We start from the raw sequence: 25,063 nt of genomic DNA on the forward strand, positions 1-25,063 counted from the left end.
ATACTGACATTTTAAATATGTCTGCCAGGGCCCCTGCAAGTTCAACACTAGCTTCCCTCAAGGTCCGTGGGAATACCCTGGGTGACCTTTGGGCGAAGAAATGTCTCCTCACCTCCATCCTAAATGGTCTACCCTTAATCCTCAGACTGTGGCATCTGGTTCTGGACTCCGCCACCATCGGGAACATCCTCCCTGCATTTACCCTGTCTAGTCCTGTTAGAATTTTATAAGTCTCGATGAGATCCCCCTTCATTTGTCTGAATTCCAGCGAAAACAATCCTAACCCAATCAATCTCTCCTCATACATCAGTCCGGCCATCTCCAGAATCAGCCTGGTAAACCTTCGCTGCACTCCCTCGAGAGCAAGAACATCCTTCCTCAGAAAAGGAGACCAAAGCTGCACACAATATTCTAGGTATGGCCACACCAAGGCCCTGTATAATTGCAACAACACATCCCTGTTCCTGTACTCGAAACCTCTCGCAATGAAGGCTAACATACCATTTGCCTTCTTTATTGCCTGCTGCACCTGCAAGCTTACCTTCAGCGACTGGTGCACAAGGGCACCCAGGTCCCGCTGCACACTCCCCTCTCCCAATTTACAGCCACTCAGGTAGTAATCTGCCTTCTTGTTTTTGCCTCCAAAGTGAATAACCTCACATTTACCCAAATTATACTGCATCCGTCACCCAACCTGTCCAGATCATTCTGAAGGATCTCTGCATCTTTGTCACAGTTCTCCCTCCCACCCAACTTGGTATCATCTGCAAACTTTGAGATGTTACATTTTGTTCCCTCATCCAAATCATTAATATATATTGTGAATAGGTGGGGTCCCAGTACTGATCCCTGTGGCAGCCCACTAGTTACTGCCTACCAATTTGAAAAGCACCCCTTAATTCCTACTCTTTGCTTCCTCTCTGCCAATCAATCCATCTCAATACACTTCCCCCAGTCCCATGCACTTTAATCTTGCACGATAATCTCTTGTGTGGGATTTTGTCAAATGCTTTCTGAAAGTTCAAATATGCCACATCGACTGGCTCCCCCTTGTCAACTCTACTAGTTACTTCTTCAAAGAATTCCAACAGATTTGTCAAGCATGATTTCCCCTTCATAAATCCATGCTAACTCTGTCTGATCCTGCCACTGCTTTCTAAATGCTCCGCTATAAAGTCCTTGATAATGGATGCGAGAATTTTCCCCATTACTGATGTTAAGCTTACTGGTCTATAATTCCCTGTTTTCTCTCTACCTCCCTTTTTGAATATTGGAGTGACATTCGCTACCCTCCAATCTGCAGGGACTATTCCAGAGTCTATAGAATCCTGGAAGATGACCACCAATGCATCCACTATTTTTAGAGCCACTTCCTTAAGTACTCTGGGATGTAGATTATCAGGCCCTGGGGATTTATCCACCTTCAATTCCATCAATTTTCCCAGCACTATTTCTCTACTAATATTGATCTCCCTCAGTTCTTCCCTCTCACTAAATCTTGCATTCTCCAATATTTCTGGCATTTGATTTGGGTCCTCTTTTGTGAAGACAGAACCGAAGTATGTATTCAGTTTCTTTGTCCCCTATTATACATTCACTCGTTTCTGTCTGTAGGAGACCTACATTTGTCTTCACCAACCTCTTTCTCTTCACGTATCTATAGAAACTCTTGCTGTCAGTTTTTATGTTCCCTGCAAGCTTACTATCGTACTGTATTTTCCCTTCTTAATCAATCCCTTGGTGATTAATGATGACTATGAAACCATCATTAAATGACATTAAAACCCATCTGGTTCACTCATGTCCTTTAGGGAAGAAAATCTGCCGTCCTTATCTGGTCTGACCTACATGTGACTGCAGAGTCACAGCAATGTGGTTGACTCTCAAAAGCCCTCTGAATTGGTTGAGCAAGCTATTCAGTTGAAGGACAATTAATGATGGGTAACAAATGCTGGCTTAGACAGTGACAGTCATGTGAAGTGAATAAAAGAAACACATGAACACAGCAATTCAATCATCGCCATCAAGACTGACCTGGGTTTGTAAAGTTGAGCAGTTGACAGGAGTAAGGATCCTCTCTGTCCTCATCGGGAATGTCGCAACCATAAGTTCCAATTATAAACTTTGCAAGGACACTGCAAATCAAGAGAGGGAGGAAGAATAATGCATTTTCTTTCATAACAGTAGTGACTGTTGTAGTGTAGCAAATTTGCAAACAGAGCAGCAAGCTCTCACAAACGGCCAGACAATCTATTTTTATGTTGAGCGAGAAGCCAGGACTGTCCCGCTGTTCTCTGAAATAGTGCCGTGACTGTGCCATTTACACTCACCCAAGCAGACAGATTGAAGTTTGGTTTAATGTCTCATTTGAAAGATGGTGCTTCCAACATGCAATACTCCCCCAGTATTGCTCCGGGGGCAACTGCCTGGATAACATGCTCAAACTCACTGGAGTGGGAATGGAATCCATAACCTTCTGGCTCAGTGGCATGATAGGCACAGAGTTAAGTGACATAGACTGATTGCGATCAACCCAGGGCTTGGGGGCGATGACAAGGCACTGGATGAGGGAGATAAAGCAATGGAGGGGAGAAGAAATGGACCCAGAGCACCAGCAGCACAGACCCAGGGGGGAATAGAGCCAAGGCATTGGCAGGGTGGAGCAAAAAGAGGCAAAACCAAGGGTGGTGGGGAAGTTGTGATAGATCCAAGGCAATAGAGGACAGTGGGGGGAATTGACCCGTGGTGTAAGGTTGAGATGCAGATTACACCCAGGTACAATGTTAGATTGCCCACCGAGGCCATAAAGTGAATCATCCACCCTGCATACCACCCCCTTTAACACACACACACACACACACGCGCACACGCGCACACACACACACACACACACAATGACCAGCACGAGAAGAGAAAATAGAATGCTAAGCCTATGCACCGTATGAGAAGACATTTATCAGACTCAACATCAAGTTTAACAATATCAGATGTTAACCACTATCACCATATCTTTGGACAGCAACATATGGGAATGCTTCTGCTGTTGTTCTGTTGGCACCTAAATTCCATACATAATACTTTTCACAGCCAATTGTGTCTATGCTGGCTTGCTAAAGGAGCAATTCACCTTGTACCAATCAGCCTTTTCCCCGTAGCCCTGCACATTCTTCCTTTTCAGATAATAATCCAATTCCCTCATGATCGATCCTGCCTTCATCACACACTCAGGCAGTGCATTCGCTGTGTGAAAATGTTTTTCCTCATGTCACCATTGCTTATTTTGTCACTTAAATCTATGCTTTCTCCTTCTCGATCCTTCCACCAATGGGAACACTTTTTCCCTATCTAGACACCTCATGATTTTGAATACCTCTATCTCCTCTCAACCTTCTCTTCTCAAACAGAAAAACAGCCCAAACCTCTCCAATATATCCTCATCCCATTCTTGAGAATATTTTCTACACTCTCTCATCTTTCCTAAAGTGTAGCCCCCAGAAGTGAACCTTCTATACTGGTTCTCGGGTGTATTATCCGCCTGACAGCTCTCATAAGCACACTTTTTCTTCAACTTAATCCTTATATCTTTTATTATCTAAGGTGCTCTGAATTTGTTTGCTCTACTTTTCCCTTTTGTGGGATCATGCCTTTTTCTGTGCCAAAACATTCTCTGCTTGAAGGCAGCCAGTTGGTCAGTTACAGCTCAGTTACGGGCAGCACGGTGGCACAGTGGCACTGCTGCCTCACAGTGCCAGGGGCCCGGGTTCAATTCCCGACTTGGGTCACTGTCTGTGCGGAGTTTGCACATTCTCCCCGTGTCTGCGTGGGTTTCCTCCGGGTGTTCCAGTTTCCTCCCACAGTCTGAAAGATGTGCTGGTTGGGTGCATTGACCCGAACAGGTGCTGGAGTGTGGCGACTAGGAAGTTTCACAGTAACCTCATTGCAGTGTTAATGTAAGCCTTACTTGTGACTGATAAATAAACTTTAATAAATAAACTTTCAGTTCTGCCCAACAATCTTTGATCAGTGGAAGGCATTCATAACCGAGATTTTACAGGCAGTTTAGACATGTCCCTACAAGGAAAAAGGGCGGTACTGCAAAATCTCGAGCTCCCTGGTTATCCAGCAACACAGTAAGAGTCTTAACAACACCAGGTTAAAGTCCAACAGGTTTATTTGGTAGCAAATGCCATTAGCTTTCGGAGCACTGCTCCTTCGTCAGATAGAGTGGAAATCTGCTCTCAAACAGGGCATACAGAGACACAAAATCAAGTTACAGATTTTTTACTTGATTTTGTGTCTCTGTGCCCTGTTTGAGAGCAGATTTCCACTCTATCTGACGAAGGAGCAGCGCTCCGAAAGCTAATGGCATTTGCTACCAAATAAACCTGTTGGACTTTAACCTGGTGTTGTTAAAACTCTTACTGTGTTTACCCCAGTCCAGCACCGGCATCTCCACATCATATCCAGCAACATTCAGGATAAGATCAAGCAGAAAAAGAAAGCTAATGACAGTTATGACTAGCTTCATACTGTCCAAGGCCTAGAGGCATGTAGAAAATACAGGGGTGAAGTAACAAAAGGAATTAGGAAAGGGAAGAAACAATGCAAAAAAATACTGGCAGGTAAAATCAATGAGAAAACGCAAATATGTTTTACCAGTACATTTAAAGCAAGAGAATGACTAAGGAAAGAGTAAAGCCTCTCAAATATGTACAGTATAACTTAATTATTAATGCTAAAGGTGTGGACAGGGTTCTCAATATGTACTTTGTCTTCACAAAAGAGAGAGATGATGCAGATATTCTAGTTAAAGAGGAGGAATGTGAAATATTAGATGCAATAAGCATAATGAGAGAAGAAGTACTGGAGCGAGTGGCATCCTCGAAGGTGGATAAATCACCAGGGTCTGATGGATTGTATCCCAGGCTGTTAAAGGGAGCCAAGGAGGAAATAGTGGATGTCTGAAGGTCAGAGATCTGAGATATAGCTGAGGTCCAGAGAATTGGATGACTGTGAATCTTGTACCATTATTTAAAATGGTGCAAGGGGATAGGCCAGAAAATGATAGGCTTGTCATTCGGACTTTGGTCATGGGCAAATTATTGGAATCAGTTCTGGGAGACAGTATGTACTGTCATTTTGAAAAAAAATGAATTGATCAGGGATAGTCAGCATTTTCCGTTAGGGGAAGATTTTGTCTTACTGACATAATCAAATTTTTTGAGGAAGTAACAAGGAAGATTGATGAGGGTGGTGCAATGGATGTTTTCTAAATGGGTTCAAGTAAGGCATTTGACAAGATTCCACATGGCAGACTGATCAGAAAAGTGAAATCCCATGGGATGCAGGGGAAGATGGCAAGTTGGATCCAAAATTGGCTCAATGACAGGAAAAAAGGGTAATGGTTGATGTATGTTTTTGAGATTTGAAAGCCATTTCGAGTGGCATTCCACGGGGCTCAGTGTTGCGTCCCTTGCTGTTTGTTGTATAAATGACTGATTTGGACTTAAATGTGAAAGCATGATCGGGAAATTTTCAGATGATGCATAACTTGGCCACATAATTGGTTGTGAGGAGAATAGCAGTTGTTTCCAGAATTATATCAATGGTTTGGTTGAGTGGGTGGAAAAATGGCAAATGGAATTAAAGTTGGAAGAACGTAAGAGGTAATGCATTTAGGCTGGGCAAACAATAAAGAGGAGGATATTGAGAAGGATTGAGGAAGTGAGAGACTGTACATCCACAGATCATGCCTCCCACATTTAAGTCCAAATCATTCATGTATAAAACAAACAGGACAGGCGGATAAGGTGGTAAAGAAAGCTTACGGAATGCTTTCTTTTATTGGATGAGGTATTGAATACAAAAGCAGGGATGTAATGCCGGAACTGAATAAAAAGCTGGTTAGGCCACTGCTGGAGTTTGTGCACAGTTTTGGTCACCACATTACAGGAAGAACACAATTATTCTGGAGAGAGTAAAGAGAAGATTCACAAGAATGTTGCCAGGGCTTGAGTTGAGAATTGCAGCTACGAGTAAAGACTGGATAGGCTGGGGCTGTTTTCCTTCGAACCGAAGAGGCTGAGGGGTGACTTGGTTGAGGTGTACAAAATTATGAGGGGCCGAGATAGAGTAGACAGGAAGAACTTGTTTCCCCTAGCAGAGAGGTCAGTTACAGGGGCTGTGACGCTACTGTGCCTTTAAGAAATGTATTTTTAAACCATATTCTCTGCAGTTCTAAGCAGCTTTGTTTTTTTTGATTGTGGCACCGACGGCCTGATTAGTTGTCCTTTTATTGCTGCTTAAATGGTTTAATTGGGGTTTTCAGGCTAAGGGGTGACTTAATTGAGGTGCACAAAATTATTAAGGGTCTAGACAAAGTAGACAGGAAAGACCTATTTCCCCTAGCAGAGGGGGCAGAGATTTAAGGTGATTGGTAGAAGGATTAGAGGGAACCTGAGGAAAGTCTTTTCCATTCAGAGAGTGGTGGGCATCTGGAATTCACTGCTTGTATTGATGGCTGAGGCTGGAATGCTTAACTCATTTCAAAGATACCTGGATCGGCATCTGAAATGCTGTTATCTGTAAGATAACAGACCAGGTGCTGGAAAATGGGAAAAACAGGGGCGGATAGGTTAGTACTGCTGCCTCACAGCGCCCGGGACCCCGGTTCAATTCCAGCCTCGGGTCACTGTCTGTGTGGAGTCTGCACATTCTCCCCGTGTCTGCGTGGGTTTCCTCCGGGTGCTCCGGTTTCCTCACACAGTTCAAAGATGTGCGGGTTAGGTTGATTGGTTGTGCTAAATTGACCTTATTGTCAGGGAAATTAGCAGGGGAAATATGTGGGGTGATGGGAATAGGATCTGGGTGGGATTGTGGTTGGTGCAGATTCGATGGGCCAAATGGCCTCCTTCTGCACTGTAGGGATTCTATGATTCTAGTTTCTTTTATCTCTCTCTGTTGGCCAGCGCAGACATGATGGGCTGAATGGCCTCTTTCTGCACTGTAACCTTGCTCTGTTTTTAAGAAGCAGGTCTCACATTATTGTGCACTCTTCTCCGCTGCTTTTTTAATGTAAAAATTCTTCAGAAAGAGAAGTTGACCACTCCAATGGCCTGCTACTCACCGCTGGTTTAGATGCTGTAGATGTCCCAGCCAAGTGTTCCTGAGTGCATTGCGCAATTCATGGTGGCGTCGAGCTGACAATATACCAATCACAATATCGTACTGATCTGCTGTCCACTCTGGAAACAGGAAATCAACATTCGGGAGAAGGAATATAAAGAAAAAACCTGTATTACAGAGCACCTTCCGTGACATTAGGCTATCCCAAAGTATTCTAAAGTCCTTTGGTGAATTCTTCTGCTATTCTTTAAATAAGACCATTGATTATCTTATGTCAAACTGAGGGAACTGGCGTGTCTTGGCTTAATGCTTCATGTTTCAAAGATAGCACCTCTGACAGTGCCTTCCTCCCTCAGTGCTGCACTGGAACACTCAGCCTGGATTATGACCTCAAGTCTCTGGTGCAGGAGCTGTACCACAATTTCTGAATCAACCTTAAATCAGGAGAACATTTGAACATTACAATTTTTTCCCCCCCAAAATATATTTAATTCTTAAAATTTATAAGAGGTACATTATGCAAATTTAACATGACACAAAGTGCAAAATAAATCAGTTTCTTCTGCTTATTTATTAGTGTCACAAGTCGGCTTACATTAACACTGCAATGAAGTTACTGTGTCGCCACACTCCGGCGCCTGTTCCGGTACACTGAGGGAGAATTTAGCACGGTCAATGCACCTAACCAGCACGTCTTTCAGACTGAGGGAGGAAACCGGAGCACCCGGAGGAAACCCACACAGACACGGGGAGAAGGCACAAACTTTGCACAGTTAGTGGCCCGAGACAAGAATTGGACCCAGGTCCCTGGCACTGTGAGGCAGCAATGCTAACCGCTGTGCCACCGTGATGCCCAATACAATTCCAATTTCAAAACAATATCTTGCATTCAGAGATCCCACACCACACTTAAAGTTACAGGTTATATTTACAAGATTCATTTCATATCAAACATACAGCTCGATGGGTTTTACACTATTTCTAGTCTCTCAGTATCTATGCGCCTTGCACAGTGGCTCTTCCAGCAGTTGCCCCAAGCTTTAACGCACGTTATAACTTATTAAACAGAGACTCTATGTAGCAAATAAAGCCGATTTCCTCAATTAAACAGTGAAAAACACCAGTATATTCCGCAGTGTTTGCTTGGTCAGCAAAACAACAATGTCTACTTACAAAGAGTGTCTGTGAACTGTAGCAAGCAGAAGTGATAAACAAAACTATAGCAAAGTCTCCTCATAAAAGCAGGATTGTTCCTTCAGCAAAATGTGGTTTGGAGAACAGTTAGATTAGACAAATAATGAGCATAATAACAATCCCAGCCACAGTGGTTAGCACTGCTGCCTCACAGCGTCAGGGACCTGGGTTCAATTCCTGGCTTGGGTCACTGTCTGTGTGGAGTTTGCACATTCTCCCCATGTCTGTGTGGGTTTCCTCCGGGTGCTCCGGTTTCCTCCCACAGTCTGAAAGACGTGCCGGTTAGGTATATTGGCCATGCTAAATTCTCCCTCAGTGTACCCGAACAGGTGCCAGAGTGTGGCGACTAGTGGATTTTCACAGTAACTTCATTGCAGTGTTAATGTAAGCCTACTTGTGACAGTAATAAATAAACTTAAACTGACATCAGTGTGGGCTCCAGGTGTTATTGACAGGGGAATTACCCAAATCATCTCAAATCTAGATTACGCTATCACTACATACAACCAGTATTTTGTTTCTTTGAACGAGAGTTGGGTGTGCTCATAGCATGGTCATAATCTTTGGACCCAAATAAAGTCAAAAATATGTTACATAATCGACACGGAAAGTCAGCAATGTTGACTATATTACTGTTGAAATTCAACAGCAACTTAAATTTGATCTCAATATCAATTCTTTACAGGTCGAGTTTTACAGCAGTTTGAAGCTGATTAATCAATGCCTTTAAACACTATCAATAATTCTTTTGGTTTCCTTCTTCCAGCTGGCAGAGTAGAACCCTCTCCTCTTGTTACTGCTCCTTGAGGTAGCTGAATGGCTCAGGACAAGTAAGGAGTTAAGACAATGGGGTTTTGAACATCAAGAGGAAACACTTGGCAACTGGTTCATGGGGTGTGTAAAGTGGCCACAGTGCAGCAGTCAGATAGTGATCATTATGGAGACTGGTCAAAACCATCTCTGGCAGCACATCCTGTGATTTCTACATTGTCTACTCGAAATGAGCAATGAAGATTGCTCCTCCATTCGCTACTTTTGCTTCTGTGATGTCAATACCAACATGTGATACAAGAAAAGGGTACCTGAGTGAGACTAATTGGTTAGCTCAATTCAGAGGGCTGGCACAGGTATGAAGTGGTGAATGATCTTCTTCTGTAAGATTCAGTGAGGAAGCAATAAAACACTGAGTGAATTTGCATTCTTAGCTAATAGAGTCACAGAGCTGAACGGAAACAGGCCCTTCAGCCCAACTGGTCCATGCCGACCATGGTGCCCTCCCAACTAGTCCCAATTGCCCGCATTTGGCCCACATCTCTCTAATCCGTTCCATGTATTTATCCAAATGCTTTTTAAATGTTGCCATTGTCCCTGCCTCAACCACTTTCTCTGGCAGCTCATTCCAGACACGCACCACCCTCTGTGTGAAGAAGTTGCCCCTCAGGTTCCTTTTAAATCTTTCCCCTCTCACCTTAAATCTATGCCCGCTAGTTTTCAATTCCCCCACCCTGGGGAAAATGACTGTGTGCATTCATCCTATCTACACCCCTCGTGATTTTATAAACCTCAATAAGATCACCCTCTCATTCTCCTATGTTCCAAGGGATAAAGCCCTAGCCTGGCCAACCTCTCCCTAGAACTCAGGCCCACAAGTCCTGGCAACATCCTCGGAATCTTGGATAATGCTCAATATTTTTGAATGATTTACCCAGTTTCAAATAGATGCAGAACCATATTGCTTCTTATCGAAGCAGCCAATTACAAATCTTATGTTGGGAAGGAGTGCTTTTCTTTTTCCAATTGAATGAGTTCACCTGCCTCGTATACAGTAATCTCTTCCCTCATCCTTCCTCTATTGTTTCTGTTCTGTCTACCGTCTTGTCCGAGTGGCGTTGTCCCTCGACATTGCACTGAAACCAGTAAGTGGACCTGGGCATCTCACTGTGATTTGCTCTAGTTTACTGGCAACGGCAATGGAGAACTCAACGTGAACTAACAAACGCATGAACCCGTGTCCATTCACTCGGGGCCAGTTTGGTAGAAACTGCAACTTAATGCACTGCTATTGCGAAAAAAAGGGAAACTCACCTTTATACTTGGGGGAGCAATGAAGGCCCATGACTTAAAAATAATTTTACAGCAAAGAAGCCAGACATTCTGCTCAATTACTCCATGTCATTGTTTACACTCGACACAACTTCTTTTCATCGCATCTCAGCAACTTATCCCTCTCCCTCATGTCTGTATATCTAGCTTTCCCTTAAATGTTTTACCAAGATTTCATTTATATACAATTTCATAATCACTGAAAAAGATTTGGGTGATGCAAACCAACTACTGCATGATACGTTCTCGCTCATTTACTGTTCGATTCTTCTCCGATTATCTTCCCTCCTGATTTACACTCTCTTCCTACCTTTCCTCAAACTCTCCATCTCTGATTGGTATGCATTCCTTGAGATTTATTGGTGAACACAGTTTGAATATGGCAGTGAAGTTGTTCAACTTCCCATCACTCTCCAATGACTATAAAGAGAACCAGAAAGGTGAAAAAGTAAAACAGAACACAGGGGAATAAAATATTATCCTCATCCCACCTCAGCGAGCGTCACGGCCTCTTTAAATCATCCGGCTATGTTTGACGCACTCCAACTTGAATTTTTATAAATTGAAATGAAAGATTTATGACATACCCTAAATATGACATGCTGAAGATTTTTCTTATCTTTTTGGATTTTGTTCTTAACAAAATACTGGACAATTTTATGATCCCATTATGCAGATTAAAGTGACGCACAAAAACAATTTTGTTGAAAGCACTGAGTTGATTGAAGTAGTCTTTCATCTCAAATCTTTTCATAGTGAGAGAAGAGCATAACACTTCATTGTAATCCATCAACAGACCCTCCTGCAGTAACAGGGTGTTCATCAATAATTAGTCTCAGTGTAGGAGGCTTGTTTCCCTCTACTCCTCAATGGCGAAGGACAGGTGGATAACAAATGGATTCAAATTGGGAAAATACGTCGGCCAGATGTATTTCTCCCAATCTATGCCCTTTGAATCCCGGATGCAAGGCCCACCAAATATCCAAGGAAAGCTCCAAATATAATTTCTCAGCCATGACCTGTGCGCTTGCCCGTCCGGATGAGCCCTGATCAAGTAGGGTTGAAAGTCCAAGTTGTACAGTAAAAACAATAGGATCATTTATTTCAAACCGTCTGGCACACTAAGACAAAGGCAAAATGTTCAAAGCACAAGTCAGGATTGTGATGGAATATTCTCCACTTGCCTGGATTAATGCAGTTCCAACAACACTTGAGAAGCTCGACAGCATCCAGGACAAAGCATCCCGCTTGATTGACTCCCCATCAACAAACATTTACTCCTTCTATCACCAATGCACAGTGGCAGCAGTGTGTATCATCTACAAGATGCACTGTAGCAACTCACCAAGGCTCCTTAGGCTTCCAAGGCTTCCAAAGGCACTACTACTTCCATCTAAAAGGACAAGGGCAGCAGATACCGGGGAACACCACCACCAGGAAGTTCCCCTCCAAGTCACTCACTATCCTGTCTTGGAAAAACATCGCTGTTCCTTCACTGTCGCTGGGTTAAAATCCTAGAATGACCTTCTAACAGCACTGTGGGTGTACCTACATCACAATGGTTAAAGAAGGAACACACCACCACCCTCTCAAGGGTTATTAGGGATGAGTAATAAATGTTGGCCTAACCAGCGACACCCACATCCCTCGAATAAATTTTTAAAAGTACTGCAGATGGTGGAAATCTGAAATAAAAGCAGAGAATGCTGGAAATAAACAGCAAATCAGGTGATTTCATGAAAGCTCACTGGTCTGAATGTTAAAATTTTATTCTCCTCACAGATCCTGCTAGACCTGCTGAGCATTTCTGTTACTTGTTGCAATACGTTTTCTGCTTGGTATGAGTGTTTAAGTAATGTACATCACAGTCACTGAGAAAAATACACAGCCAAATCTACTCCAGTATCTCGCTCAAGCATGCAGAGCTTTATCGAATTTAAAAGTCACCCACAATTCAAGAGATAACCTGTTCAGTGGAACAAACAGAATAAAATGTCCCAATGCCCTAAGCGAGTCTAAGTTGTTGATAGACTTGTGACAACACACCCTGAGATCTTTCACAAGGATGGGAGACATATATTTTTATCATATTGAAGGATATGATACGGTGGCACAGTGGTTATCACTGCTGCCTCACAGCGCCAGGGACCCTGGTTCAATTCCGGGCTTGGGTGACTGTCTGTGTGGAGTTTGCAAGTCCTCCCCGTGTCTGCATGGGTTTTCTCCGGGTGCTCCAGTCCAAAGATATGCCAGTAAGGTGGATTAGCCATGTTAAATTGACCCCAGTATCAGGGGCACTAGCAAGGGTAAATATGTGGGGTTACGGGAATAGGGCCTGGGTGGGATTGTTGTCGGTGCAGATTCAATGGGCCAAATGGCCTCCTTCTGCACTGTAGGGATTCTATTGGGAATCTATTGATTTCTATTGAAAACAGGGCATTTGTCTCAACCAGTCTTTGCCAATGTTAATCTTTCACACATGCCTCCTTTCTCTTTATTTCAACTCACCAGCACATCCTGTTGTCCCTTGTCCTTGGGGTTAGCACTGCTGCCTCACAGCGCCAGGGACCTGGATTCGATTCCCGGCTTGGGTCACTGTCTGTGTGGAATTTGCACCTTCTCCCCGTGTACATGTGGGTTTCCTTAGGTTTCCTCCCACAGTCCAAAAGTGTTGCATTGGCCATGCTAAATTCTCCCTCAGTGTACCGCTGTGTATCCGAACAGGTGCCGGAGTGTGGCGACTAGGGGATTTTCACAGCAACTTCATTGCAGTGTTGATGTAAGCCTACTTGTGAGGTTAATAAATAAATAAAACTTCCCCTTAAACTTTATTCGTCTCAACTACTCCAGTGGTAGCGAGTTCCACAGTCCCACTACTCTCTGGATAAGAATGTTTCTCCTGAATTCCCTACTAGATTAGTGATGGTTATTAGTGACAATTTTCAATTTATGGTCCCCTGGTTTTGGGACTCTCCAACGAATCTGCCTCTCTTTTTTCTCCAACCCTCCTGATTTTCTATTATTTTGTTCTCTTTTCCGAGGTCAGTGACCACCCATGTAGCGGGCCAGCACACTGTGGAAAACTACCCTGTTCTTCTGTGAATCATGTCATGGCTCACCTGAGAGGGCAAACAAAGCCGATTTAACGTGTCATTTGAAAGATTGCATCTTTGATGGTGTAGTGTTCTCTCAGTACTGCACTGGACTGTGGGCTCAAGTCACAGGAATGTGGCCTTCTAATTCAGTGGTGGGAGCAACTTCCTACCTTATATTTCATCACTTTCTCTTTACATTTAGGAGGGGAAATTTTCAAATCCAGTGTGTTTTCATGAGGAAAAACCAAACAAATGGCCAAGAGTGACGTAGAATGCCTATCTGCTTAATATCGTTTAATCTTTTAAAAACATAACAAGCAAAGATTGCGACTGGGACACAAGTGAGCACCAACAAGGCAGTCGAATCATAGAATACCTACAGTGCAGGAGGCCATTCAGCCCATCGAGTCTGCACTGGCTCTCAGGCAGGTAATCCCATCCATGTCCCTATCCCCTCAAACCCATGTATTTACCATGGCTACCCTCACAATCTGGGACAGCACAGGGTAATTTAGCATGGCCAGGCCACCTAACCTGCACATCTTTGGACATCTTCAGAGCACTGATGAATCAGGTGGAACAACAATAATCTCTCCCTCAATGTCAGTAAAACAAAGGAGATAGTCATCGACTTCAAGAAGCATAGTGGAGGACATGCCCCTGTCTGCTTCAGTGGGGACGAAGTGAAAATGGTCAAGAGTTTCATGTTTCTAGGTGTCCAGATCACCAACAACCTGTCCTGGTCCCTCCACACCGACACTAGTTAAGAAATCCCACCAACGCCTTTCCTTTCTCAGGAGGCTAAGGAAATCTGGCATGTCCACTATGACCCTCACCAGCTTTTCCAGATGCACCATAGAAATACATCCTTTCTGTTTTGGTACAGCTTGGTATGGCTCCTCTGACCAAGACTGCAAGAAACTACAAAGAGTCGTGAATGAAGCCCAGTCCAATACTCAAACCATCTCCCATCCACTGACTCTGTTTACTGTTGGAGTAAAATCAAAATTAAAAGACACAAGATGGTTACCTGGCACAAAATGGACTCTGGGAAAAGACATTAAGATGTGCTGACTTGGGCACAGACATTGCACAGCAAGTTAAAACCTGTCAGTGTTTAAATTGCTGCAGGAAACAGATCAGACCTTGAGGCACCTTAGCTGCTTGAGATAAAGCAGACCCAAAACAATGAGTTTTTGTAACGAGATCAGCCTTTGACGGGGGAAATACATGCATAAATGTATCTACTCTATGTATAACGATGTGCTAACTGCCGATGTCCGTCCTTGTCTACTCAACGTATAACAGCTAATGTCCATACTTGTCCATTATTTGAAAATGTATAAAAGATGCTCAACTGCCATTTTAAAGTTGAGACGGTGACTGCGCGCACTGCGGAGAGCCCAGCGCTTCTCCCAAAGTTGTCCGATAAAACTGCATGTTGAATCTTTAAGTCTGACTCCGAGTGGTGATTTTCCCACATTACATTTCCTGCTGCCTCAGAAAAGCAGCCAGCATAATCAAGGACCCCATGCACCCTGGACATTCTCTCTTCCACCTTCTTCTGTCGGGAAAGAGATACAAAAGTCTGAGATCACGTACCAACCGATTCAAGAACAACTTCTTCCCTGCTGATATCAAACTTTTGAATGGACCTAGGTTATATTAAGCTGATCTATCTCAACAGCCTAGCTATGACTGTAACACTACATTCTGCACCCTCTCCTTGGGGGCGGCATGGTGGCACTGTGGTAACCAGCAGGATGTTTCCTTGTCCATCTTTGACCTGATGCCATGCAACTTCTTGGCATGCAGGGTCCATGTTGAGGACTCCCAGGACAACTCACACGCAACTGTGTACCACTGCGCTGCCAACTCTGTTGGATCTGTCCTGCTGGTGGGACAGGACTCACCCAGTGATGGTGATAAGTGGTGCCTGGGACATTTTCTGTAACGTGTGATTCCTTGTGAATGCCTATGCCAGGCTGTTGCTTTACTGGTCTGTGAGACAGCTCTTCCAATTTGGCACAAGCCCCATTGTTAATAAGGAGAAGTTTGCAGGGTTGACAGGTCAGAGTTTGTCTTTGTTGTTTCCAGTGCCTAGGCTGATGCTGGATGGTCCATCCGGTTTCATTCCTTACGCTTTTTAACAGTGGTTAGCACTGCTGCTTCACAGCACCAGGGTTCGATTCCTAGCTTGGGTCACTGTTTGTGTGGAGTTTGCACATTCTCCCCGTGTCTGCATGGGTTTACTCCATGTGCTCCAGTTTCCTCCCAGTCTGAAAGATGTGCTGGTTAGGTGGCTTGGCTATGCTAAATTCTCCCTCAGGCGCTGGAGTGTGGCGACTAGGGAATTTTCACAGTAACTTCATTGCAGTGTTAATATAAGCTACTTATGACTAATAAATAAACCTTAACTTAACCTTCTCTATGTACAGTATGCTTTGTCTGTAGAGTGCACAAGAAACAATACTTTTCACTGTAAACCAATACATGTAACAGTAATAAATCAAATCCACAGAAACCATGCGCTCCACAGTACGGCAGGGGTAGCTCTGGGGAGCAAGCACCAGCAGTGACATCACCTCGCCCTACGTCACCAGAATGCTGCTCACGCGCAGAGTGCAACCACAGATCGGGGCTTCCACAGGTACGTCACGACAATCCTGCGCACGCGCAGATCGAGACACCAAATAGGGGCGGAGCTTACGTGGTCACGTCAGAAGAAAGCCGCGGACGCGCAGGTAGGGGCGGGGCCCCGCAGGCACCCCCCACCCCGAGCCAGGCGGTTATTTGACGGTTAAATTCGCCATTTACCTCGGAACGGAACGAGGCGGCCGTGGCTGCAGTCAGGCCGCAGACCGAAAGGGATAATGATGGCGAGGACGCAGAAGCAGGCCGCCGCCAACACAGCCACGTTCCGCATTGATTGTCAGAATAGCGGCACTTCTAACCGGTTCCCCCTGCCGGTTAACGGCCAGTCCTTGGCTCCTCCTGTTACCACGGCCACCCCACCCCACCCCACCCCCAAACCCAACTCACTCCGTGGACGGCGCACTGAGGGCCGAGCCACAGCCACGTAGTGCGCAGCCGTGCTCAGCCCGGGGCACGCTGGGAGTTGTAGTCCGGTCACGCCGTCAGGTATTCAGCGTAATGACGTAAGGTGCCACGCAAAAGGACACACAGGGCCCAGGCAGGTAATATCCCCAGTGTGAGAGCTACTGGGTTACAGACAAAGGTTCACAGGTCGCATTTCCAGCAGTCTGCCTGTGGCAGCCTGACTGAGTGCATAGCACTCTTTTTTAAAATCAGAAAGTTGTGGGTTTAAGCCCTGCTTCAGAATCTTGAACCCAAATCTGATCTGACACTCCAGTGCATCGCTGCCGAAGTACTCTCAGTTTATCTATCAGTGTCACAAGTAGGTTTACATTAACGCTGCAATGAAGTTACTGTGAAAATCCCCTAGTTGCCACACTCCGCACCTATTCGGGTACACTGAGGGAGAATTTAACACGGCCAATGCACCTAAGCTGCACATTTTTTGGACTGTGGGAGGAAACCCACTGGGAGAATGTGCAAACTCCACACCGATAGTGATCCAAGCCAGAGATCGAATCTGAGTCCTTGGCACTTGAGGCAGCAGTGCTAACCACTGTGCCACCCGTACGCTGTTGGAGGTACTGTTGTTTGGATAAGGCCTTCTGTCCCCTTGGATGGCCATAAAATATCCCATTACACTTCACAAAGATGGTATTTGTCTTGCTCAATAATTATCCCTCCATCAACATCACAAAATGAGATTATCTGGTTATTATCTCCTTGTTGGTTGCGGGATTACGCTGTCAAGTTTCCCACTGTCATAGGTTATGACAGTGATTTACACTCCAAAATTGCTTCATTAGTTCAGTACTTTAGGATGGCCTGAAGTAGTGAAGGTTGATGTATAAATGCATGTCCTTTCAGAGAGGACAAAATAAACAGCCCAAGCAAGTTTGATAACTCTACATTTCTTTTAATAGCTTCACGATCCTTACTAGTCACCAAACAGAAAATGAACAAAAACACCAACCAATTTGCTTAACCCAGTCGTGGTATAACAAATTAAAGTTTGGACCAGGTCTCCGAATCCAGTTCAGTGTGAAACAAGTGTAAATACAAGTCAATACAGTTAGTTGTCTTTCAGCAATGCAGCACGTTCCAGCTGCTCCCAACGTCAGTGAAACACATTAGATAATGACTCGTTTCTCCCAGAAAACATGATACAGGTAGCAGAAAGGACCAGCAAATGAACAAAGCTTTACTCTGGAGGCATCCTAAAAAAATATTAGCACTTACAGTATAGCTCTCAAAATAAATAAATTCAACACATTCAAATGTATTCAAACTGTTATATAACTCATTGTAGATTTTTCCCCTTGCCACTATTTCCTTGAACTTCCTTCCATCCCCTTTCCTGCAGTAAGTCGCAGCGGGGGGGGTGGGATATGTTTTCACAGGAAACAGCATCGTCATTCCCAGTTGCAAACGGCCGCTCCACTCTGCTTGTGTGCCTGGATTCCACTATCTAATGGGTGGGATTGTGGTCGGTGCAGACTCGATGGGCCAAATGTCCTCCTCCTGTACTGTTGGGATTCTAATGACAGAAACTATTAGAGCCAGGCTTGATTCTGTCCTTCCACTACATCTAACATTTATTCCCCTCCGTCACTGACATATTGTCCGCTATCTGTCCTATCCACAGGATGCACTGAAACTTTAGAAAGCTTCTTCGGCTGCGCCTCCACCACCTGGAAAGTCAAAGGCAGTAGATGCATGAGAACACCACCACCTACAAGTTTCCTTCCAGGCTGCACACAATCCTGACTTAGACCTATTGGCATTCCTTCATTGTGACTGGGTCAAAATCCTGAAATGATTTACCTAACAGCACTGTGGGGACATCTTTACCACATGGATTGCAGTGGTTCAACGAAGGCAGCTCACTAATGTACATCAGTGAGCACAGGAGTGTTGGATGAATGTTTGGGTATGAGTTATGACGGTAGGTATAGGGAGTAGTTTCACTTTACAGTAAAGGTATTTCACCAGTTCCTGATATGAAAAGTAATTAAAAGCTATGTTGGGACTCCAGATTGCTGAGTAGACGCCTTGATGAATTCAAGTCTGATTGGCTGGGGCTGCATTCCACCCTGAGTCCCCTTCCTTTAAAGGTTATTTATTAGTGTCACAAGTAAGCTTACATTAACACTGCAATTAAGTTAATTTTAAAATCCCCTAGTCGCCACACTCGGGCACCTGTTCGGGTACACTGAGGGAGAATTTAGCACGGTCAATGCACCTAACCAGCACGTCTTTCAGACTGTGGGAGGAAACCCACACAGACACAGGGAGAACGTGCAGACTCCGCACAGACAGTGACCCAAGGCTGGAATTGAACCCGGGTCCCTGGCACTGTGAGGCAGCAGTGCCAACCACTGTGCCATCTGAGTGGTTTTGTATATTTTCAGTTGGATTCCAGCAGCAGAGTTGACAATCTAGAACGAGGCAAGATGTTGAAAATCCACTTCAGTCAATGTCCACTTGGGCGAAGGATGGGCACATCACCCCAGTGGCTCCTCTCTGTGTGAGACAGGTTTCTGTGAGGTGGATTTTATATCAGGTAAACAGACAATGGGGGGGAACATTGTCTTGGGAACAACATACACTCAAACTGTATTTCTGTACTGTACATTTTGTTAAACGCATGGACCTTTTAACTTTTTTTTTGAGTGACACCTTAAAGGGGCCTGCCTTTTGCACAGCCTTCATGGGAACATTTGGGTTTTCTGTAGCCTCGAGGGATCATTGCCTGTGAGGTGTTAAAAACTGGATAATGAATCTCCAGCCATTACAGTCAATGAAAATGGGGCAGAATGCAAAGCTGATTTGCTGCTTATGGCCTGGGTGGAATACACTGCTGGCATTCACCAACAGGCCTGTCACAGGCAGCAGCATTCCTTCTTGATAGCCGCATTATCCCTGGGAAGGAGGTGAGAAATCTCAACCTCGGTAAAGGAAAGCAGACATGCCACATGTTCCCTTTTCAAAATAATAAATGGAACTAACATATTAGAAATATATAATGAATATGACACTTCTGCATGCTAATGCAACTGATTTTGAAATCAAATTAAAGTTAAGAAACCCCACAGTATTACCATACAGTCCTGTAAGTTAAAATGGGAGTTGTGCACAGTTTGAGGGGAGCATCAGTTACTTCCCATTGGTCCTAGACATTTCCTATAGACTCTTCCTTTCTGAAGCACTAGAATACAACAAGGGTTTGTGACCAAACTGTACAGTGCTCTCATCAGACTACATCTCGGGTACCAGGTCAAAGTCAGGTAATTGAAAAACAGGCGCGGGGGGAACATTGAAAGGCTGGAGACAATGCACAGAAGGTCCACAAGGCTAATCTCCACCTTAGGATCCGCGATAGAAAACACTGGATAAACCTGGGTCATTTACCCTGGAAAAGAGGCACCTGGGAGATAATTCTACAGAAAGGTGCAGGTTAACGGAATGGAAAGGGTAAATCATTAAACTTGAGGGAGGTGGACAAAAGAACGTAAGATCAACCTAGTAAAAGATCATTTTCAGACTGATATCTAGAAATTCTTCACACACAGACTGATCAAGACTTGGAATGGATCCCTGGATGAAATAAACATTCTGGACTCATTTAAGACCCAATCAGATGGAGCATTGGAAGGCAGATTAGACTTCCCTTTCTGTAAGTACTTTGTGATCATGAAGCCTTAATCCAGAGTGGAGGACAATGGACTCAAGGTACCACCTTACCGATCAGGAATTCATAACATGACTAGTTTTACACAAATGGTTTCACCTTTAATAAAAAAAGGACAACTGCATTTTCTCAATGACCAATGATCCACTAGAACAGGCATGTTTCAAGGTTTGGGTTCAAGGGCTTACAAACTCTGGTTGGACATATTTCTGGGGAATCTGTTACAGAACCTCTGAACTCTTAACTCCTCCATCCATTTGTCTCTGTCTCTCTAATATTTTTATAATCTGTTTTCAAACAATGGTAAACACACAGTTCTGTAATGGCTCACGGCAGTTCCCAAGACAACAATTGTCCATTCTCAGAGACTCTTGGACAACCTTGAAAGGTTGGCAAATAAAAAATTTCCATTAAAAGAAGAAATTTCCCCCCGCTACAAGTCTGTTCCCAAGCTGTTTTAAACAATAACATATAAATAAGAGGCATCGAGAACTATAAAGATATATATCTGGCTGTTCTAACAGGAGCAGGTGGCAACTCTTTCAAGCAGATCTTCAAAAATGGTTTTAAAAAAAGGTTGAAAGAAAAGATGCAAAACAAAGCTGTTATATATCAAAGGGAGAATGAGCCAATGAGGATTGATTTTGTAAATATAGGAGTACCGGAGCCACAACTACCTGATCACCAGATCAAAAGTTAAACATTGAAATTAATTTTGAATAAATTTATAATTGGCACTGAGATACACGGTGCAATCGTGATTAAGAACTGAAAGATGTGCATTTATGGATATTATCATTTATTTGATGTACTTCAATTCGTTTTAGATGAAAAAGACTTCAAATGATCAGTTGGTGGAAGGAGGTCCGATATTCCATTAGATTTCCTGTTTGCAGAACATGCGCCTGTCTGTCTGCCACTGTAGTATCCTCAGACATGTCCAGCATCCCGACCTCAACCTGTTCCAGCTGTGGATTAGCCTTTATGTAAAGAAACTGCTTCTAACATATTGTCCTATGCTTGCCCTTCACAATCTTGCTCACATTCATGTATTCAAATCTTTTCATGGCCTCACCACTCCCTCATCACTACAACATCCAGCTCAACAGTCTTGAGAATTCTGCATTCCTATGACTCTGGCATCTTGTCCATTATCCACCAATGGCAGTTACACTTTCAGCTGTCTAGGCCCGAACTGTAGAATTTCCTCCTCAAACATTTCCCATCTACCCACTTATATAAGCTGATCCTTAAAACCTACCTTTTTGACTAAGCTTTTGGTCACCAGCCCTGATGGCATCTTTCGTAACTCATTATCAAGACTCATTCAAAATACAGTTCAGAAATGTGATGGGGCCATGTATTTTCCTGATGACGATGGAACCAACGGCCCTTCCTTATCTGTGTTCACCTTAAATCACCAAACACCAGCCTGTTGTTTCTCTCTGTGCAAGACTGAAAGCCTGAATGCCCTCCTCAACCTGCACGCAGCAATGTACTGATTCAACATGTAGAGTCTTTTTAGCATACACCAACTGTGCATTTTTTCAATTCTTTGCTCTTTGTGAAGGCAGCATTGAAACATACTCGATTTGATTCAAGGTTTCTCACTTAAGGACCTGCCTTATATTAAGTTGATCATTCTCTACACCCTAGCTATGACTGTAACACTACATTCTGCACTCTGTCCTTTCCTTCTCTATGAACGGTATGCTTTGTCTGTACAGCGCACAAGAAACAATACTTTCCACTGTATCCCAATACATGTGACAATAATAAATCAAATCAACATGACAGCTTCCCTCCTCTCATAAGAATCCCTGCATTATAAATTGGTCAGCAATAATTCTCATTTAAATTAAGTTCTCATGTTATTTGTTATGTATCTGAGTGATAGTAAATAATGGGAAAACAGAACTTTATCGTTAATGAAAACTCTGATAACTGACCCCTGGCTTCAGCATTCTCAAGCTTTCAAGTTCCCCTTGCTCCAAGAATAAATTTCATATCACAAGACTCTCTTCATCCTGCTTGGGTATAATACATTAAAGCACTGGGCAGAAATCATTGGAGATCATGGGGCGAATTGTCCCGTCCCGCCCGCCACAGGAATCGGAGGGGGCGAGGGGTGGACCATTGGAAAGGTCTGTTGACCTGGGCAGGATTTTCTGGTTTTGGGGCGAGCGTGGCCGGAAAATCCCAACCCATCTCTCTGAAGCAGTGGAGGATAATTTAGGCGGTTGCAATTTTTCTACATACTGTCGCCCTGTGATCCCCAAATATGAAATTAATTATTTAGAACATCATATCAACCTCACCCAAAAGTGAGCCTACATCTCGTTGAGTTGGAACCTTGTCTAAACTCAATCCCTATTCAGACAAATCAGACCAACAATTTATAGTAAAATACCCCAAGGTGCACTACAGGAGCTTGAAGGTATTAGGCCAGATGACCAAAAACTTGTTCAGAGGTGTGTTTTCAGGAGTATATTAGAAGGGAGAGAGAGAGGCGAGGAGGGGAATTCCAGAGCTTAGAGTCTTGACACTGAAGGCAGAGGCACAAATATTGGAAGAATTGAAATCAGAGATGCTTAAGTGGCCAGATTGGAGGAGTGTAACAATCTGAAGATTGTGGAGCTGAAAGAGATTACCCAGGGAGGAGTATGGCCATGGAGGGATTTGAAAACAAGGATAAGAATTTTGAAATTGAGATGCTGCTTAACCAGGAAACAATTTGGTCAGTGAGCAGAAGGCTGGTTGGTGAACAGGACCTGGTGCAAATAGGTAAAATTTTGGACGACCTCAAGTTTACAGAGGGTTGAGAGTGAGAGGCCGGCCAAGAGGGCACTGGAATAGTTCAGTCTAGGGTAACAAATGCATGGTTGCAGGTCCCAGCAGCAACTGAGTTGAGGCAGGGTGGAGTTTGGAGATGGTATATTGGTGAATCTAAGTGGTGTTAGTGATGGCACAAATATGTGGTTGGAAGCTCATCTCAGGATCAGATGTGACAGTCTGATTTATCTCCGGTAACCTTCAAGTATGTTTTAGGTATTACTACTGAGAAAGGCTGAACAGGCTGGGGTTCTTTTTTGGAATGCAAGGTTACCTGATGGTTTTCCACTTACAGACAAGAGCAAATATAAACATATAATGCAAATATAAAATAATCATTAACAAATCCAGTTTGGAATTCGAGAGAATCTTCTTTACTTGGTGAATTCTTTACTTAGAATATGAAACTCACTAGCCCAAGAAGTAGTCGAGGTGAATAGTATCGATAGATTAAAGGGAAGTCTGGATACGACAATGAGGGAGAAAGGAATAGAAGGACTTGCTGAAGGAAATTGGAGGAGGTGAAGTAAGGTGGGAGGAGGCTCGTGTGCAGCATAAACGCTGGTTTGGACTAGTTGGGTTGAATTGTCTAATTCAATGCTATATAACATCCCACTAATATTTCAGACATGCATTTATACGCTGATCTGTTTGATATATACATCGATTATTGTTTTAGCTCTGGAGATGTATGATTAGGAAGCATGTCAATACCATGGCCAGATTAGTTAGGATACAGATTTATCTTCCAAGAATACAATATTTTTCTTCAAATAAGTCACTTTTGTTCCTGAATCATAGTTTGACTTCAGAGTAAACATCTTTGAGCCGATACTTTGTCTCTTTGCATGAATATTCAATACTGTTGTTCTGTCTTCACTATGTAAAAATAGAATGGTCGTACTTCTCTCCAAAGCCTCTACTTCCTGTTGCCACCAGGCGATTGTGCTTATAACATTTTATATTCAACATACAAAACATGAAACATTCTAGTTAGAAAAAGTCATCTAAGTACCTACATTTCTTTAAAAAAATTTAAGTTACTGTTAAATCCTTTTGTGATTGTGCAACTGACACAAGTGTGTGCTGTCAAAAAACTATGATCAACGTAAAACACTCAGTACGGTTCATTCCCCTAGAACTGGAGCAATATTACAGCATGCACATGTGACATTCTCAACACCTGTGATCTTTTTGGACACGGTGCTTCTCACCTCATTCCCCTCCCTCCCCACCACCCCCATCTCCGCATGTTGTCAGAGGATGATGCAGAAGAACTTCTTCTCCCTGAATGGGTTTTCCGAAGCAGGCAGCGGGGCAATGAGTGGATCATCCCTAAGGTGAGCATCGCAGTAAGCCATCAGGTCGGCTGATGCCTTTGACACCTAGAATATACCAAAGAAAGACCAGTGTTAGGAATGGTTTTACCGTAATGATGTGGAGGGAAAGTATCCTGGCTGTACCGGTCTCATTACTGCGCCTTTTGTTTTAATCATTCTTGGGATATCAGCATCACTGACAAGGTTACCATTTACTGCCTATCCCTAATTGCCATCAAGAAGGTGGTGATGAGCCATTCTCTTGAATTACTGCGCCCCATTTGGTGTAGGTAAACCCACAGTGATGTTATTGGGAGGGCAATGACCAGCCTCAATCGCTCCCTCCCTCTCCCACAATTCTATTGCAGAATGGCAGCAGTTCCCTCACCACCATCGATCACTTCCCCCTGTAGGCCTGCCCCCTCTGTCCCCACCAGCAGCGTGAGGATACCTGTTCCCCGTTAGTGGGGAGCAGTTGTAAAGCCTGCTGGTGGGAACCTCTCCTGGCAGGAACCTCTCCTGGTAGGTGGTTGGGGAGTCGCTAGCGGCCTGGAGACTACCGTCCCGGGCCCGCTATTCATATGGAAGTTGAGATTTCCATATGGTAA

General features: G+C 43.9%; 2 protein-coding genes across 8 annotated transcripts in view; both read right to left on the reverse strand.

Moving 5' to 3' along the window:
• The window catches only part of b3galnt2 (beta-1,3-N-acetylgalactosaminyltransferase 2), a 50,156-nt gene extending 33,597 nt beyond the window's left edge, over positions 1-16,559 (reverse strand). For 2 of the 4 annotated variants that reach the window (XR_013497798.1, XM_078213391.1), the window contains exons 1-3: positions 16,335-16,555; positions 7,127-7,244; positions 2,035-2,135 (exon numbers count right to left, since the gene is read on the reverse strand). Coding sequence is in view for 3 of the 4 variants with exons in the window: in XM_078213391.1 (XP_078069517.1) it covers positions 2,035-2,135; positions 7,127-7,244; positions 16,335-16,443 (328 nt within the window). In the remaining variant the exon portion in view is untranslated. Of the gene's footprint in view, positions 1-2,034; positions 2,136-7,126; positions 7,245-16,334 lie in introns of all 4 variants that reach the window. The other 2 variants (XM_078213389.1, XM_078213390.1) reach the window with 2 other exon arrangements.
• Positions 16,560-20,387: 3,828 nt separating this feature from the next.
• The window catches only part of gng4 (G protein subunit gamma 4), a 33,576-nt gene continuing 28,900 nt past the window's right edge, over positions 20,388-25,063 (reverse strand). For 3 of the 4 annotated variants that reach the window (XM_078213403.1, XM_078213404.1, XM_078213405.1), the window contains exon 3: positions 20,388-24,521. In XM_078213403.1, the coding sequence (XP_078069529.1) occupies positions 24,393-24,521 (129 nt within the window). In that variant the 3' untranslated portion in view covers positions 20,388-24,392. The remainder of the gene's footprint in view (positions 24,522-25,063) is intronic. The other variant, XM_078213406.1, reaches the window with a different exon arrangement.

Source organism: Mustelus asterias, chromosome 5 (genome assembly GCF_964213995.1).
Source record: "Mustelus asterias chromosome 5, sMusAst1.hap1.1, whole genome shotgun sequence".
NCBI classification, from domain to species: domain Eukaryota; kingdom Metazoa; phylum Chordata; class Chondrichthyes; order Carcharhiniformes; family Triakidae; genus Mustelus; species Mustelus asterias.